At 39.6% G+C, this 18,091-nt stretch overlaps 1 protein-coding gene across 3 annotated transcripts in view; it reads right to left on the reverse strand.

Moving 5' to 3' along the window:
* The window catches only part of ACSS3 (acyl-CoA synthetase short chain family member 3), a 92,039-nt gene that overhangs the window by 38,119 nt on the left and 35,829 nt on the right, over positions 1-18,091 (reverse strand). For all 3 annotated transcript variants that reach the window (XM_063322859.1, XM_063322861.1, XM_063322860.1), the window contains 2 exons: positions 10,047-10,198; positions 2,140-2,243 (listed from right to left, as the gene is read on the reverse strand). In XM_063322859.1, coding sequence (XP_063178929.1) covers positions 2,140-2,243; positions 10,047-10,198 — 256 coding nt within the window. The remainder of the gene's footprint in view (positions 1-2,139; positions 2,244-10,046; positions 10,199-18,091) is intronic.

Raw genomic sequence — 18,091 nt, forward strand, 5'->3', positions numbered from 1 at the left:
AACAGCCAGGCCCTGAGGGTTATGACCAGTGGCACAAAGTCCCGTTGGAGGCAAATCACTAGTGGTGTACCCCAGGGGTTGATAGTGAGGCCGATACTATTCAATTTCTTCATTAATTACCTGGACAATGGGAAAGATTGTGCCCTCAGCAAGTTTGCAGGTGCCGTAAAAATATGAGGAGCGGCTGATATATCAGATGGCTGTGCTGCCATTCAGAGGCATCTCAACAGGCTGGAGAAATAGGTCAACAGGAACCTCATGAAGTTCAACAAAAGGAAGTGCAAAGTCCACCCTCTGGGGAGAAATAAGCCCAGGCACGACTGCACACTGGGGACCCGCCAACTGGAAAAAGAAGAATGTGCAGAGATCTGCAGGATCCTGGTGGACAGCACGATGACCATGAGGTAGCAATGCATCCACGCAGCAAAGAAGGCTGCATCCTGGGCTGCAAAAGGAAGAATGCTGTCACCAGGTTGAGGGAGATGATCCTTCCTCTCAACTCTGCACTCATGAGGCCACATCTGGAGGGGCCAATTTCTGAGTTCCCCAGTACAAGAGATAGAGCTACTGGAGAGAATTCAGTGAAGAGACAGAAAAGGGGACATCTTTTATATGGGGAGAGACCTAGGACTGTTCAGTCTGGACAAGGCTCGGGGGATCAATGTGTATAAATACCGGATGGGAGGGAATGAAGAAGAGGCAGCCAGACTTCTCAGCGGTGCCCACCAACAAGAGGCAATAGGCACAAAGCGAAACACCAGATATTCCAGCTAAGCACAAGAAAAAGCTTTTTTACTGTGAGGGCAAACACTGACACAGGCTGCCCGGAGAGGCTGGGGGATCCCCATCCATAATGATATACAAAACTGGACAGGAACCTGGGCAGCTTTCTCTGGGTGACCCTACGTGAGCAGGGGCGTTGAACTAGATGGCCTTTAGAGGTCCTCATCAATGCCAATGATCCTGTGATTCTGCCTTCCTTCTTTCTCCTTATCCGTTGAAATTCAGTTCTCTGACAGGAACACTGACTTAGTAATTCTTTTCCTTCAGACTGAATGCTTTGCTTACATTCAATAGCATGCATTTCTACAGAAATCACTTGGAAATAAAAATGGGTCTTCATTCTAATCAAATTATTAAATGCTCTCAAACACTGTATTTGAAATGGCCTTAGCTCATTAAGTCGTGCTACAATTTAATTTAAAAGCATGCCATGAATACAAAAATCAAGAAACGTACTGTACACTGAACTGGGCTTGTGGTCTTTTTTGAAAAGTCTCTCAAACGCAGTCTTACCTTTACACACTATGAGTACAATTACATCCACACGCTTAAGATCTTCCATTGATACCTGAGATACATCTGAATGAACGCAGTAACATTAAACCTTTGCACTAAAGATATATACATATATATATAGTGTGTGTGCCCATAGACAGATAAAAAACAAGCGCAATATTACATACAGTAGTATTGTTTACTGCCAGTTCAGTACGTAGTGAAAGACATTATTTGATCCTTTAACCTCTTTCAGTTAATTAGTCATTACTAAGGCCTGTTCTTGCCGACAGATGTTAGGATCATAGAGAAGTGAGCAAAATACAGGTCTTGTCCCTCGTATTTATCAATTAAGTAGCAGATCAAATCAAGATTACATAAAAAAATGACACTGCTATTTTCCAGTACTTTTGCAGTATTTATCTAAGATTGGGGGGGTTTAAAATTATGCATTTTAAACCTCCCCAACTGATTTCATTACATAACATATATTATAGATGAACTAAGGAGTTTTCCACTTTTTATTCTAATCTTATATATCTGCTATCTGACCCATCATGGGGGAATCAAAACATTTTTCTCCATAGACAGAGAGACCAGAGAAAACACGCATCTCAAAACAATGATGCACAGAAAATAGAAGAGGTATTCTTGGAAGGGAGCGAAGGAGGGAGGAGAGGGAAGGGAGGAGCTTTTGTAATACACTTCCTTAGCTTAAATCCTGCTTGAATTTTTATTTTCACACTTAGTTCTGCCTACTTAAATGTTCATGGAAAAAGAAACAAGTTCTACGTGATTCAGGAAACAAGTCTGAAAATACCTCCTCACTGTATTTAACAAAGTGTATTTTAAACCACTCACCAGTTTGCCACCAGTGGTCCAAGACAGGTACCTTGAAGACCTTTTTTGACCATTCTAGCGTGTCCACATCACAGTGCTCACCAGCTACAAATAACGTTCTGAGCCTTTAAATAAAAACAGAAAAGTATATATGTTTGGGAAAGGAAAACACGACAACAAATACAATACGCATCTCTGGTTGGTGTTCCAGATGAAGAGAAAAGGGGAGGGGGGACTCTTACTCTTTGTATGCTCCTTCCTACTAAGTAACAATTAAAATCTTAGCAATATTAATTTATGCTACTTCATACATCATGTAAAAGAAGCTTTATTTTCTGAATGCAAAGACCTTGGGAGACCAGAGACGAGCAACTGTCAATGGAAGTAAAAAATAATTAAATGCTTTGTACACAGGAACTAGGTAGATACCTGTTAGGCAAAACGTAAGAATGAAATATCAAAAAAAGATCAGAAAGAAATATCAGAAAAATTAGTGAAGATATAAACAGAACTAAAAGGAAATACCTGTAGCGTAACTCTTAGTTTTAAGTTGTTCATAATGTTCCATTTAAACAGATTTTTCTATCTTTTGAAGTCATCTTTCTATAGGCATTTGGAAATGAGTTTTGGGGGAAGCAATGGAACATAAAGCCACTTTCCTGTGGAGAGTGGAACAAGGCTTCCTAGAGAGGTGGTTGATGTCCCAAGCCTGCCAGTGTTTAAGAGACATTTGGACAATGCCCTTAGTGACACGCTTTAACTTTTGGTCAGCCCTGAAGTGGTCAGGCAGTTGGACTAGATGATTGTTGTAGGTCACTTCCAACCAAAATACTTCCATTCCATTCCAAAGTCAGACAACAAAGAAATAAGCAATCCTCTTTGGGTAGAAGCACAGAACTTTTAATTCAAGTTCATGATGAACAGATGAAAACGAATGGCCAGCTATACTCAGATAAACTGCTGATTTAGATCCAGTACTTTGTCATTAGTACACGCCTAGTTTTATAGTCTGTGTTGTGACAGCATGGTTTCTGTTGACAGCAATGAATGGTATTAATCTTCCTTGGCTCTTATTATCCAAAAAATATGACTATGCTGAACTAGTTCTCTAGGCTTCTTCTACAGTCCACAAAGAACAAGAGGAAACTTCAGAAAGTAATTTAAGAGACTCAAAAGGGTAAGGTTTATTTTTTACATAACAAAACCAAAATGATAACCAAAATGAAACAAAATCCAAGGCCCTAGAGCAACACTAACACACGACTAAGCTACAGTATAGAGACTTTGTTAAGTTACTGTTTGAAAACATGGCAATAGAGACAGCTATTAAGTTATTGCATTACAACTTGAAGGGTTGTTCCTGCATCTCAGAAAAAGGGAATCAGGAATGTATGAAAGCTTTGGACATTCTTATTTTGCTGCACACTTAAACATGTCCCTGTTTAAGCAAGATTTTGAAACAGAAGTAATCTATTTGGGGAATAAAATCTAAACCAGAGCGAAATTTGAGACGTAACATTTATGGTTTTGTTTTACAGATAAATCACAATAGAAAAGCTCATGTAGCAATCTGAAACACTTCAGCCACCTCAATGCCTGTTTGTAACCATCAGGTCCATAATGTGAATTCTGAATGCAGACCTTCCACGCACATACCCTATCACTACAGACCAAAGAACTTGCTTCCCTTCTGTAATATCCGCAAAGGGTGGTCTCAAGCCTTCACTCTCCCAAATCCTCACTACTCGGCATACGACCACCAAAAACACCACTTTCATTTTACCCAGAGATGTAATTTAAAACCTCAAAGAGTTGAGGGTAGAGAGGAAAGATAAGAGGCAAACACAGATTCAGACTCCACACCAGAAGAACTCTGTTTACTAGCAAATAGTCTCTTTCTTTCTTCAAGTGAAACAGTACAGGTATACTCACACTACAAGTGACTAAACATTTCACGAACAGTCTGTCAACGCCAAAAGAAACTGCAGAGACACTCTACCAAGCACTGCATCAATCCTCAAGGCTTCTGAGATGACAGTATGCCAAATTAAGATTAGAAGCTTCATGTGTCCCAACATCAGACCCTGGGCTTAAAAATACTTCTCAGAAATGTCCCTTTGTTAGGACTGCAACATGCTCTACCACAGCCAGATCAATGTCAGCAACATTTTGTTTCACTTCAAGTCTTCACACAGTCCATTACAAATGAAGACAACTGCTGAACAAAGGACTTAACCCTTGTCCTTCAACAACGGACACAAACTGCATTGATTTTGTAAAACCTATTTCTTAGATATGGTGGGCATGAAACAAATTTCATTTCAGAGGCATGTAATTTAGAAAGAAAACTACAAGATTCATCTTTCCATGTAGCAAATTATGAGAAAAATCAGAGCAAGTAACTCAAGGGTGTCAGAAATGAGAGAAATGCACAGACCAGCCTGTCTAACCATAGCACAGGGAATACCACTAAGAGGGAACCTAGAGATCAACCTCTCCTCTAGAAACCACAGACATCCCATAGCGTGGCTGCCCAAAACGAAAAGCATACTTTGAATATTCACACTCCATTCCTCTCCAGAGGATAGGTACATCCCGTCAGCATAAAAGGCAGCCTCTCGCAGTGTAAGGACTAGTGCCCTACTTGCTGTGTAGATGCAAGGCAGGAGGATGTAAAGAGTAAAGCTACATCTAGGGACAACGTAAGTAAAACACGGGGTGAAACATCACGAAGCGCAATAAGCCATGTGCCCTAAAACTGAACGGTTTTTTTCACAGTGATACTTGGCCTAGACATAAAAAAAAAAAAAGATGAGTTTATTGTCTTAGATCCATATACAGATCCATAGTTAGAATACAGGAAAAGAAACTTCCACAAGCAAAAGATATTGGGAACTCTAATCACCCAGGCAGGGACCCCCACACCAGCTAAATATAACAACCTGGGAATGATCTTATCTGTGAACTAAGTTGTCCTGGTTTGAGGTAAAACAGAACCAATTTCCTTTTCAGTAATTTTACTTTTCAGTTAAACCTCTTAACAACAACTTTGGTATAGGAAAATCAACTTACTGCATGTCTAGTTACAAACCTATGCAAGTACAGAAGATCTTGAAAAATATTACCACATTGAACTTGAACTTCACGATGAGAGAACTGAACTTCCTTAATTTCAGAACAGCATTTCGGCCAACCCTTCTTTCTGACACCCCAAGATGGCTTGGAGTGGCTTCTTTCTTGGAACAGAAGGCAGGGGGTCAAATGTATAAGCAGCGTTCACATCAAATAAGTATAGTTTTCTGTATTCTTAATATACAACATCATTTTGATAAACTGCTTTCTGAGCACATCTCCCACATTAGAAGATAATGACTATAATGAGTGTGACCCCAATCAATATTTTACACCTGAATGCTTTTTATTGTAAAGCACAAGCCATTGCTGATAATTACAGTTAATAGCTAACTGAAAGTTATAACATAGATAAAAGTTTATGATAGAAGAGAACAAAATATTGTATAAGTAAAAACGCACAAATATGTATTTTAAGAAAAAAATTTTAAGACTCATGTTCACATGAGGGCATTCCTGTTAAGCACTGCTCAATTTGCATTGTATGGAATGTTCTGTAATTAGGCATGTTAAACACAACATTTCAGCTATGATGTAAAAATTCAATTTATGAATTCACTAACTCTATAAACTGCTGAAAAATTCTGTTAAGTATCCTTGTTTTAAAAAACAGGGGTATTAAAACACCAAGAACTTAAAAGACCTGATGAAGAAGCTAAGATATGGAATAGTTTGGGTTGGAAGGTCCCTTCCAACCATGTTATCCCCTAAGCAAAAAGCACAATTCCTCTCTTCTGAATTGCCAGATTTAATAATCAGATTTAGTAATCTGCAGGCTCAAGAGCAACCTTATGTTGTGAGAAGGAGAGGGATTAGCTCTTTGGCAAATTTACAGCACAAAACCATCAAAAAGAATATCAGAGCAAAGTGCCACAGGCCTAACAAAGCTTAAGAACTACGGAATTATTTCCTCCTATCAAACAGTATAGCAAGAGAGAGATGGCAATGGTTATAAAATGTCCCACTCTGAACAATTATTTAACAGTCGACTTAGAACTTCCAAGCACGTCAATGTACCTGTTACTGCAATCATCTATCACTGCAATGCAGTTAATGGGGAAGAAACATCTTAAAACCTCTCTGTTAAATAAATATGTCCTAAGCTCTTGTTCTGAAAACCTATATTCCTAACATAAAATTCAGTGCAATCAAGCTTTTAGGCCCTATTCAAGAGTCCAGCAGAGTGGACTTGAAGTATCACCTGATACAGGGGACAGATCAAGGTCCCTAATGGCCCTGACGCAATCTAAATTGTCAAATACAGCATGTACATTTCTGTGTCACTCCAAGCACAAAAGAAACCACATCTCCAAACCATTTCTCAAAAGCGGAAGTGTTCACATGGGTAATAATCTGACCTGCACTTTTACAGATTAAAAGATCACGGAAGTGTTTCCAATTCTGGAATGCATACAGCAGGTTTTTTTCTGACAAAGAAAAACTCTATCTGCATCATGTTAAAAAAGCTTTTTCTCCTGAAAAGACAGCACGGAAGGTTAATTTGTACTTCTTAACGTAAATCGGAAATAAAGAACTCTTACTAATTCTTAATGCACCTGGAGACTGCAGACAGCTAAACATGTAAAATAAACAAATAATATTTTCAGGTCTTCTGACTTTTAGCCATTGATGTGTTTGTTTTCCTCCCTGAATAGATTTTACCTTGGTCATGAGGATCCAAGCACTGGAGGTTTGGGTGACAGTCAGAGGGACACAGAACACAACTGCAGCTCAGCTCCTTCTGACAGTGGGGGTGAAGGGGAGCTCCACAAAGGCTCTTCATGAACACAGCTCAGGACTCCAACAGGAATGGCCATACATGATCTACAGCAGTGCAGAGTAGGGGGTCGCAGGCAGAACCGCACTATGTACTTCAGTTGTCCTACATTCTGGGTCTTAATCACATATCCTCTAGCAGCGTGTGTGAGACACCAATTACATGAGAAAGTATTTTGTTCTAACAGTCTTGAATTTGCTACTTAAATTTCAAATCCTCTTGTTCCTGTGTTATGAGACAGAAAATGGGAGTTTCTAATCTACCTTATATTCATTATTTCTGCACCATTTTTATGCAGTCTCATATTTCTTTCTAAAGCAAGTGCATTAATATCTGGTATCAGATGAGCAAGATAGAATCTCTAGATCCTCTTGACATAAAATGGCAGAACATTCACAATTGAGCAAAACTCAAGAAAACCAAGTAGGCTATGGAACACAAACTGCAAATTATTACTTGGATGTTAATGTAATCTGCTGAGTTGTTGCCCCATTTCATGTAAAATTATCAGTTGTCAATCATTTGGAAATCAGACCTAACCAGTTCATAACAATTACGTCAACTAAAGGATGAAGTGTGATTCCAAATATGGGAAGAGTTAATGGCTCAGTGTTATGGAGTTACCTTGTGAAGGCGAGAACAGATTCCAAAAGCTGAACAGAATATGCTCAGGTACATGAAGGTCATAGAATGTGGATGCTACTTGTTTTTCAAACACAACAGGCAGCAATAGGATCAGACAACCTGCTTCGCAGCACTGTGCATTGTCAAAAGCGGGTTCTTTAGATCCTCTAGCAATACGTCGTTGAACAGGGATTTTATCCTACAGTATTACAAATTAAACATCTCTTTTACTGTGTTTCAGACATAGGTGACATTTTGCGTCAAAGGCAAACAAATTTCAAGATTTGACTCCAATAGCCAACAAAGAATTTGAAGCATACATACTAGAACCTTTGGAAACCTCACATAATTTTGTGTAGAGGCCATTATCGGCTCGTAACAGGAATTTACATAACTTCTATGTCACTCAAAAGCATGCGAGTCTGCTTATAATTCAGTTTACTCCTGTAAATCATGTACTCCCTTGTATACTGGAAGCTGTCATGGCCTGCCAACTCTGTACCTTATCAGTAACTGTCTTTTTAACAGGATTTTTAAAAAGTTACATTGACCTTTATCAGTTTTTTAACAGAATTTTTCAGGAATGAAATGTACCATGGTGGAAACCTCTTTCAGGACTCCATTCCCGGACACGTGTTTTGGAGTCCCTAGAGCAAGTCAGGATACATCTTAGCCCAGGTAGCAGAAAGACATCTCATTTCAAAGATTCTGCACCATATAACAGAGGAGAAAGCATCATAGAACAAGTAAATGAACTACAAGTAAGACTGATTTCAAACTGAAACAGGCAGAATTCACTTAACCTTGGATGGAAAAGTCCATCCAAGTAACAGTCAAAAGCAAGGTTTCTCCTCGAATGGAAATTTTAATCACCTGTTGAACTCCATTTCTTAACAACTGCACCTACTAGATATTAAATGCTGCGTTAGAGAGTTTAGTAAAGAGAAGTCATGTACCAGGGAATGACATGGCCCAAAGCTGAGTGAATTATGAGACAACTAAATCTACCGACAAATGGAGAAACTCATTAACTATGCACTGAATAGGAATGATGAAATACCTCTTTACATCTGGGGCAACTGATATTGGCAAGGAGACTCTTATCTGGAAATCTCATTTGGCCAGAAAATGTGACAACTTACAGAGCAGGTTAGCAGATTTTCCATTAGATGAATACTCTAAAGACAGACTGTGTCATTTTAGCCATTGCCTAAAAAATGCTGAGGAACAGCAATTAAATTTTCTAGCATCTGAGTCACCTTCTTGTCAATAAACATCATAGAAGAATAGCGCATTAGGGTCTCAAATGAGCTTGTTTCCTATTTCAAGGAGGGTAAGGATGGATGATAGCACTCAAAACAGATGGCAGAAAGTAATGATGAAATTGTAATGAATACCTCAGGAATAAACCCAGCTTACTAATAAATAAAACTTTCCTGAGCAATTAAGAACGTGCAGGTCTAATGAAGGTACACGGCTTCATGGCTTTACATCTTCCCCTTCTCTTTGGACAAGTGTGATAAAACATGTTCTTAGGACCGAATACTGCCTACACAGTCTGACACTGTCCTTGTTCGATGCTGAGCAAATTATTCAATTTCATGATTAGATATGGTCCAAAACCACATATTTTTTATTTTTAGAGTGTTCGCCATAAGATATGGAAACTCGGTCTGTAGAAGTACTAAGCACTCAAGAGATGCAAGTCAGTGTGACAGGCATTTTATTAATATAATGCTAAGAATGTATTTTAACCATATAATGCTAAGAACTCTGAAATAGTGGTAGTTCCCTGGCTCAGACTGGATATTCAAAACTATATGGAAGACTTTGACCTTAATCTCTCTGTGCCTCAGCTTCCCATCTGCAAAATACAGATAATACCACAGGGGATTTGTGAGGATGAACTCAGTCGTGATTTTGAAGCATGCTGATAGTATTACAATAAACACCTTAAAACCAGTACGAGATAGCAAATAGCTCAGTCTTTGGAGCACAGAGTCATTAACAGTAACTAAGTTATGGGGAGATAAACAAAACATTGACTAGCTGCTGATTAAACGAAGACTAAAGATCCTGTGCACTCAATGAAATGAGAGGTCACGTGGGAAAACAGTACGGGATCACATAATCCAAGACTGTATTACAGGGTATAGGCACAGTGGAGTAACATTAAGGGTGAGCAAACAATCCTAACTCAGTAAGAACTCTTAAGACTACAACTTATAGTTGTAATCTTTTTAACGGCTTTGATCTCCTCCAAACTGCCAATATAAATTTACAAGCAAATACACGCACACCTAAATTGTCAAGAATACATTCAAATTCTGTTATGCAGAGGTGCGCAAAGCCCCTGTTTCTGTAAGAAACTGCTTCCAGTGTATCCTTAGTTCACCTTTTCAGAGAGTACTCCTTTCCCAAGGCTGCCTCAGGGTCCTGCTGACGGATTGCTCTAATTGCAGTTGGTGAAGTAAAGAAGGCAGCTACTTCATGCTCTGCTAGCACACGGAAATAGGCACCAGCATCTGGCGTTCCCACAGGCTTCCCCTATGGAGAGAATAATTTAAAATGTCACAGGATAAAAATATTTCATAATTCCTTGACAGTTCAAGGCTTGAACATGTAACAGTAGTGGTAGCACAGCAACAGAAGTCATTTCAAGTAAGACTTTAAAGAAGGTTTTGTTAAAAATAATAAAACCACGAGCGTATTCACTTGTAAAAATAAATTCACAAGCTTTGGGCACAATCTCTCGCATGAATACAGCGCATAGTAGCTGCTACTTAGAAAAATAGAACAAATGGACATGTGAATGAAAAGACAGCCACAAAGAGCTGTTATTACACTGGCAGCAGGGGGAGTCATGCCTACCTCTGTTCTTACTGCGAAGCAGCCTGTAAAACACCCAGAGTCCCACTGAACTCAAAGTCTCTGTACGCAGCAGCACTGCAGTTATATCATCCACGCACAGGCCTAAGGGACATAATGCCAGCTTTTTCTTACCTAGTAATTTCCTCCCAATTCTGGAAAAATGCCCACTTCCCTGCTTACAACTGGCTTCCTGGCACCTTTGTGCTCCTACCCCACAAAAAGACTGGAGAGAAGCCAAAGATCCCTTTCTTGGTTTAGCGTGCTACCAGAGTATGGTCTGGTTTGTGGTTGATTCTGTTTTTTCTTTTTTTAAACTAAATATTGTCTTGAGCTGGGGCGCACAGTCAGGAGAATTATAAACAGAAGTAATCAGATGTGACAAATCGTCCAATGGTAAGTAATAATAACAGAAAGTAATCAAAAATGCTTTTCTGAGGTGCTGCAAATATGAAAAGCAGTCAGCACAGGATCATACAATCACAATCTTACTGTATGTAACTACCGCAGTGCATGAAGTGCTCTATGTATATTCTGAAATTACGGAAAGATGATATTAATGTAGAATGAACTTTAGCTCTACAGGTATTGCCATAACCTTTTCAGCAGAAAGGCCACACTTCGAAGATAAACTTTGACAGCGCACACAAGTTAGGAGAGACGCACACTTTTCATACTGCAAGCACAGCTTTGTCAATGCTTTACACAAGAAGCCACAAACACAGAGAAAGTTTCACTACTGAAATATCACCATCTTTACAGCAGTTCACTATCACAAAACAAATCCATACCTTCACCATCCTTGTGTTAATGCAAAATTGGAATAGATACATTAATAGGTCCAGTGGAAAGAAAAAAAAAAAGCGCATACAAAACTCTAATTAATACTTTACATTTTACCAAGATGCAAAAGGAGCACAAGCATTTGAATACCTTGCAGAATTTACTAAATCCACTATTTTTATTCTGATAATGAGGCACTAGTAACACAGTAAATGCCTTTATGAAAACACACACTAATCAAGTTTGCTGCCCCGTCCCAACATAAAAATCAGCACGCTGGCTGTGATGCAGGCTCATGGGAATTCATCCCTTTCCCTCTCTCCCACCTGCCCTCCCCACTGCAACCGCCCCCACGCTTGGACTGCATCCTGCTGTGCCTGAACACTGGCAAGAGCACCAATGAACCATTTGGCAGATATAAAGAACGCAGGATGCCCGAGGTCAGATACGTACCATTGGCTTTACAGCCCTACGGTGAGGTACTGCTGGTGAGAGGAGTGCTGCAGTGGAGAATCACCATAAAACAAAACAAAACAAAACAACCAAGACAAAACAGAATGCACAACTGAAAAGCCTTTTTTTTAAAAAGACAATGGAGCAGTTGGTGAGAAGCAAATGGAGAGAAAATAAACAAGAGAAACAGTCCCCAGCCAAAGTAGCAGGGAAGAGTATCACCAATGCCAACAACTCTTTTTGCTAATATCCTATCCTAAATTACCAAAAAGAAATGCAAATGAATGCAATTTGCTTGCCAAAAAAGTAGAGTTGTGTCCTTATTTCTGTCATATAATACAGAGTTCCCAAACAAAAATCTTCCAACAGTCTTTAAGTATCCTCTTGCACACTTTATCACAACTTTCACATAGTCATCCAAGTGTTCATCAGTATTTGTTCATGAACCTATTTATTCAAGTTCACGTCATCTCCCTATAATGTTCACTATACCTGCAGATCCGCAACCATTTGGTTAGGAGTTCAAGCCCACATCATTAACACTTAAACAAATGCTCTCAGACTGAAAAATTCCATACTTCCATAAACTTCTCATTGATTAATTATGCAATTGAGCTAGCACCATTTGTAATCATCTTGGACAGAAACAAACCTAACTGTGGAGCAATCTGAAATCGGTTAGTCTGCCAGCAATAACGTAGGCTGTTATTTTTAACCAAATGGAAATGTCCAGAGCTTATAAAAGGGCTGTGCCTGGTGCTGAGCACACCCACTCCCTCCTAGGGGCTTGGCCGCTGATACTCAAGACTAGGTTTCACAGAATGACAGGGGTTGGAAGGGACCTCTGGAGATCATCTAGTCCAACCCCCCTGCCAGAGCAGGGTCACCTAGAGCAGGTTGCACAGGAACGCGTCCAGGTGGGTTTTGAATGTCTCCAGAGACGGAGACTCCACCACCTCTCTGGGCAGCCTGTTCCAGTGCTCTGCCACCCTCAAAGTAAAGAAGTTCCTCCTCATGTTTAGGTGCAACTTCCGGTGCCCAAGTTTGTGCCCATTACTTCTTGTCCTGTCCCCGGGCACCACTGAAAAGAGCCTGGCCCCATCCTCCTGACACCCACCCTTTAAGTATTTATAAGTGTTGATAAGATCCCCCCTCAGCCGTCTTTTTTCCAGACTGAAGAGACCCAAATCCCTCAGCCTTTCTTCATAAGAGAGGTGTTTGAGTCCCCTGATCATCTTGGTAGCCCTTTGCTGCACCCTCTCCAGCAGTTCCCTGTCCTTCTTGAACCGGGGAGCCCAGAACTGGACACAGTACTCCAGGTGCGGCCTCACCAGGGCAGAGTAGAGGGGGAGGATGACCTCCCTCAATCTGCTGGCCACACTCTTCTTGATGCACCCCAGGATGCCATTGGCCTTCTTGGCCACAAGGGCACATTGCTGGCTCATGGTCACCCTGTTGTTCACCAGAACTCCCAGGTCTTTTTCCACAGAGCTGCTCTCCGGCAGGTAATGGAGCTACCATGAAGTCTGCCATGGTGCAGCTGTGTAACCTTGGATCAGACCCCTGGAAAACAGCAGAGTAGTGAGACGAGCTGAAAGGAGCCTCTCTTTGCTCAGGAGGTGATCTACACTCAGGCCCTCGCCCTTGGTCCCTGCCCAAGCTATGTCACAGACGCATCTGTGGCTCGCACCTCCAGCAAGCTCAAGCCTGAGCCTTGGAGCACCTTCAACACATGGAACTAAACCTTCAGAAGTGTGTGGGTAGGCATGCAGGGCTCTGACAGATTGATATTTATACGTCACGGGTAAGCTACGGCAGCTTTGGTTTGGAGAAGTACCATTCTTTGATCTAGGGGAAAAACAAATAAAACGGCACAAGGAAAGGAACAGAAAATTCCCCTGACAGTAGATAGGAAATAATACCCAAAGAATAAGGTGACACTTAAAATATTCATTCAGGGAAAAAAAAGAAATCTGGACCAGCTGTAAAATATTCTTACTGATTCTGCAGAAAAACTTCCCCAGTGCCTTGGCAGCTGTTCACAGTTTAGTAAACGCATAAACAAAAACTGACATAAGCAAAACAAATCTGAGACAGTGCAAATTAATTTCAGAGCCCAAAAAACTACAAATAAAATTGCCAAAGAGACTTCTTATTTATTATATAAAAATTTTCAGAAGTACTGCAAGATGCCAGGAGAGGCTTATTACCACATGCAATTTTGATTTTTAAAAAGTTAGCAATATAAACAATAAAGCCCAGGGTAATTAAATTCAGAATATGCTGACAGATTGCTGAGTCAGTTGGGGACTAAGAGCAAATGAGATGCTTCTACTGGATTTCTGCAGGGACCAGTTCAAGACCTGTTGCTATTCAGTATTTGCATCAATACTGGAGTTGAGAATTTATTTTCAAAGTCACTGGCAATAATATATGTGGTTGGCAGGAACCAAGAGCACAGTAAACGAGAACAAGGTAGTCAGAAAGATAGTGATCTGCCTCACCTAATTTAAAAAAGAAAAGTAGAAACAGACACTTCTGGTATCAGCTAGGAGGATTCAAGTAGAAAAGACTTACTTTTAATAACCTACCGAGGGACTCGGAGACAAACAGACAGACAGGAACATCTTTCTGGAAGTACCTCGATTTAGCATGTAATTTATCAGATGTCTACCAGCTGAGCAGACATCCTCAGGCAGAATGTGTTGATGGATAACACATGATTATGAAAGAAGATTCCTAGTCAGGCAGCAAGAATGATCAAAGGGATAGAAAAGTCCTCCTATGGAGAAAGTCAGAAGCCACAGGGATGGATTACTTGAGGAAAAAGACATATAAGAGAAGCTATTATAAAATAGCCAAAACCACATCAGTAACAGCTCAGCAATTCCCCTTTTGTCTGATCCCTAACAATAAGAGCCTTCAATTAAAGATAAATTCAAAGTTTATGAGGAGGAAATTCCCTCTGCATAGCAAATATTATACATGGGACTCACTGCCACTAAAACCTGCTGACACCAAAGCACACACAAAATCCTGACACATCAGGATTCAAAAGAATATGATCACGGAGGCATTCATGTTTCTGCTGCTGACCCTGCTGCCAAACCTCCACTAAGGACTTGAGATGGAGATGATCTATCCTACTGAATTTGCTCCACAAATACAGTCAGTATGGATGATAGCAGAAAGATCCCAAAACTGGCAAACTCCAGAGGCCGTGCTTGCTTTGTAAGCTGATGATAATGGCTTACGGAAACTGTAGAAAGGCTGGATGTCCCTAAATTGCTAACAGCTGTGCCAAATGAGAGTAATTTTAAACCTGTTGCTGTTGTTATGTACCCAGCAGATTTTTTGCAACAGCAGGGGCTGGAAGGACTCCAGTGACCATTGTCAGGAAGGCTCCACATGCACAGCAAGGTCTTGCTACAGCTCTGTGTAGGACAATAGCTCCTTCTCTGTCCTAGACCACTCCAATTAAGTCCTTAATGCATGGCTCCAATGCATGGCTCTTTGGCAAGTGTGGGCATTGTCTTCCTTACCATAGCTCCAATTCAAAGTCCCAAGCACCGTAACTACCATGGTGCCTTTTTCTTGACATCACAGGATCACAGGTAGTAGCTAGATTTTCTCTTCATGCTGCTCTGTTGCTTACAGCTTGTGATCCCATTAGCAGGAGCAACCCAGAGTGGGCTGTAAGACTTCAAGTAGATTATTTATAGCTGAATTTTGTCATGCCTTGGAGAAAAACAATCCAGGAAAAAAAAAAAAACCAAAACCCACCAACCAACAAACCTTGCTGTATTCAAAGGAATTCATTACTGTTTTCACATTCCTGACAATGGTGTTACAGCAAGTAAAAATTGAAATCACGTCGTTTCCATAGCAATTGCTAAAATGATGAGTTGTCACCTACTAAGTAATTTAAAAATAAACAAATCACTTTAAGAAGTGAGGGTATGAAGTCAGCCCAGTTTGTATTCAATAGTGGTTGCCCCTAGGCAAAGGGGATAAGATCTTCTTTCCCCATACCTAAACAGCATACTGATACTCCCTAACTCACAACCCGTCATTAGGCAACCATTTAGGAAAAATTTTGACTACAAATTTATGAATATTCACTGTTACGATAGTCTTCTGAGCAGAGGAAAAATTATACGCTATTCCTCTTTGTGAAGATTATTTTTCTCCCTCCGTGTACAGAAGCCTTCCTTTTCTTCCCATTTTTAATCCTCAAAAAGATGACGCTGATGTCATGAATGCTGTCTGAAGACCCGACTGGTGGCATTTCAGAGAAAGAAAAATGGGAAATGTATTATTATTGTTTAATAATGTTCTCACCAAGAGCAAAAATCACGAAGCAGACATGTAGGTCAACCAGATATTAACTCTGATTTTTCTTTAATACTCACTGTTAAAGAAATAGATTTTTTACCCTTTTTATTTTCCACAACTGACACATTTTAAATTTAGAGGTACCTTTATAATGACAATAACCACCTTCACCCCCATGCATTAACACAGAAATAAAACTTGACTGTAAGACAACCATGTAACAGAGACTGCTGAAGGAATGCATCGCTTTCCTCCCCCTTCCTTCTTGTCTTACTCTACACCTGCTAGAATTAAAACCTCTTAATTGCAGTATTTATTTTAGTGATTCTCTTCTGCCAAATTCATGCAACGATTTTAATGTGGTCAAGTGTACCAGTGGTCAAAATTAGCTACTGTAAAACTATCAAAGCCTTTTCCTTGTCTCTGAGAAAATGCCATTTTTCTCACACCGCTTTCCTCTTCTACTTAACTGGCATGGTGGTGATGAGTTAATCCCTTTGGAATGAAGATTCTAATTAACATCTATTAGGTGTTTAAACATTAATTAGACTACAGTAATTTAATACTCAAGCTAGTATGATATTTGATTCTATAAATGTACGTTCTGCTACCAGGTGAAGTTTTTGCTCCTTGTTATTCAGAATATCAGAGAAGTCAATGACAGTGGTCCCCAGCCTTAAAATTCTACTAATTTAGTGGGAAATCACTGAGGGTTTTCCAGACAAACTAGAAAAAATAACTCTTTTGTAGTAGAATTAAACTTCAAAAGGAATAAAAACTATTTCTTTCTATTTTTTTTACTATTATACTTCTGTTGTTCTAGTGAAAGTCATGTATAACTGGACTTCTCTGTTTAATTATTTCTTGAGATCCTGAAGCCACTGAAGCTCCCAAAATTGCATACCAAAACTATACTGAGCATCTGGAAATGAAATAAAGGTGGAGATGGGGTTTGAAAACTACCCATCATTAGGTAAATCATGCAAGTTATAAAATCAGCCTAGAAAAGAGCTCGATTCCTTTATTCTCCAAATTTCATCTGAACTCACACATCTAGTGTCGATACATTCCAAATTGGTACATTACGTGTTCACTGCCTCCAAAATTTCTTGATTAAAAAGCAAAGGAGCTTAAAAGAAGACATTCATAAAGTAGGATTCTAAAATACAAAAAAAAAAATCAAAGCAATACCTTTGATTAGTGGATAGAACAGTTGAATAAATCAACCGAAAACTGTGAATGATTAAATAAACTTAGTAATGTGAGAAAGTCATACACATAAGGGGGGGGGGAAGATATTAATATCTATACAGGCATATTTACATAGCATGTAGGTTTACCTTTACGAACATCCATCTGTATATGGGAATGCATACGTATGACACACACTGACACGGCAAAGATCAGCTCTTAGCAGCATATGCTGAGATTTCTCACAATCCTACACATACAAATAAGAATTCAGTCTACAAAGTCTTTAGCTAAAACAGTCAACAATTTACTGTACCATGTACTGCAAAACCAGAAGTGATCCTAACTGGAGGACTGTTCTGTACTGCAGAGTTAGTGATCCACGTAACAGTTGCCCTGAGAAGGTGCAGGCCTGTGCTCTGCTTGTCTGTCTCTTAACTTTGCCCCAAAGGTCTGTTCTATACGAGTAAATCCAAGTGAAATACAAAAGCAAAGATTTCTAGCTTGTGTGGACACCAGATAGAAGAAAATTAACCTCACATATTAATCCACACTACCTAAGACCTAGCATCAGCTATAGGATCAGCAAAGAATAGATATTCTTTTCGTAGAGTATATTTCTGCTTCATAGATCTTGAACATACTTATTAACGTTGATTACCTATAGAAATAATTTAAGTTTCTGGGAAATTAGACTCAAGGTTGAAGGACAGCATGTTAGTACTTCATTAAATATAGCTTAGAGTGATGTCCATACATCCTTTTAAGCCTTCATTTCCAGGACAACAGAACAAGGTCAAAATAAATAAT

Source organism: Chroicocephalus ridibundus, chromosome 1 (assembly GCF_963924245.1).
Source record: "Chroicocephalus ridibundus chromosome 1, bChrRid1.1, whole genome shotgun sequence".
Classification (NCBI taxonomy): domain Eukaryota; kingdom Metazoa; phylum Chordata; class Aves; order Charadriiformes; family Laridae; genus Chroicocephalus; species Chroicocephalus ridibundus.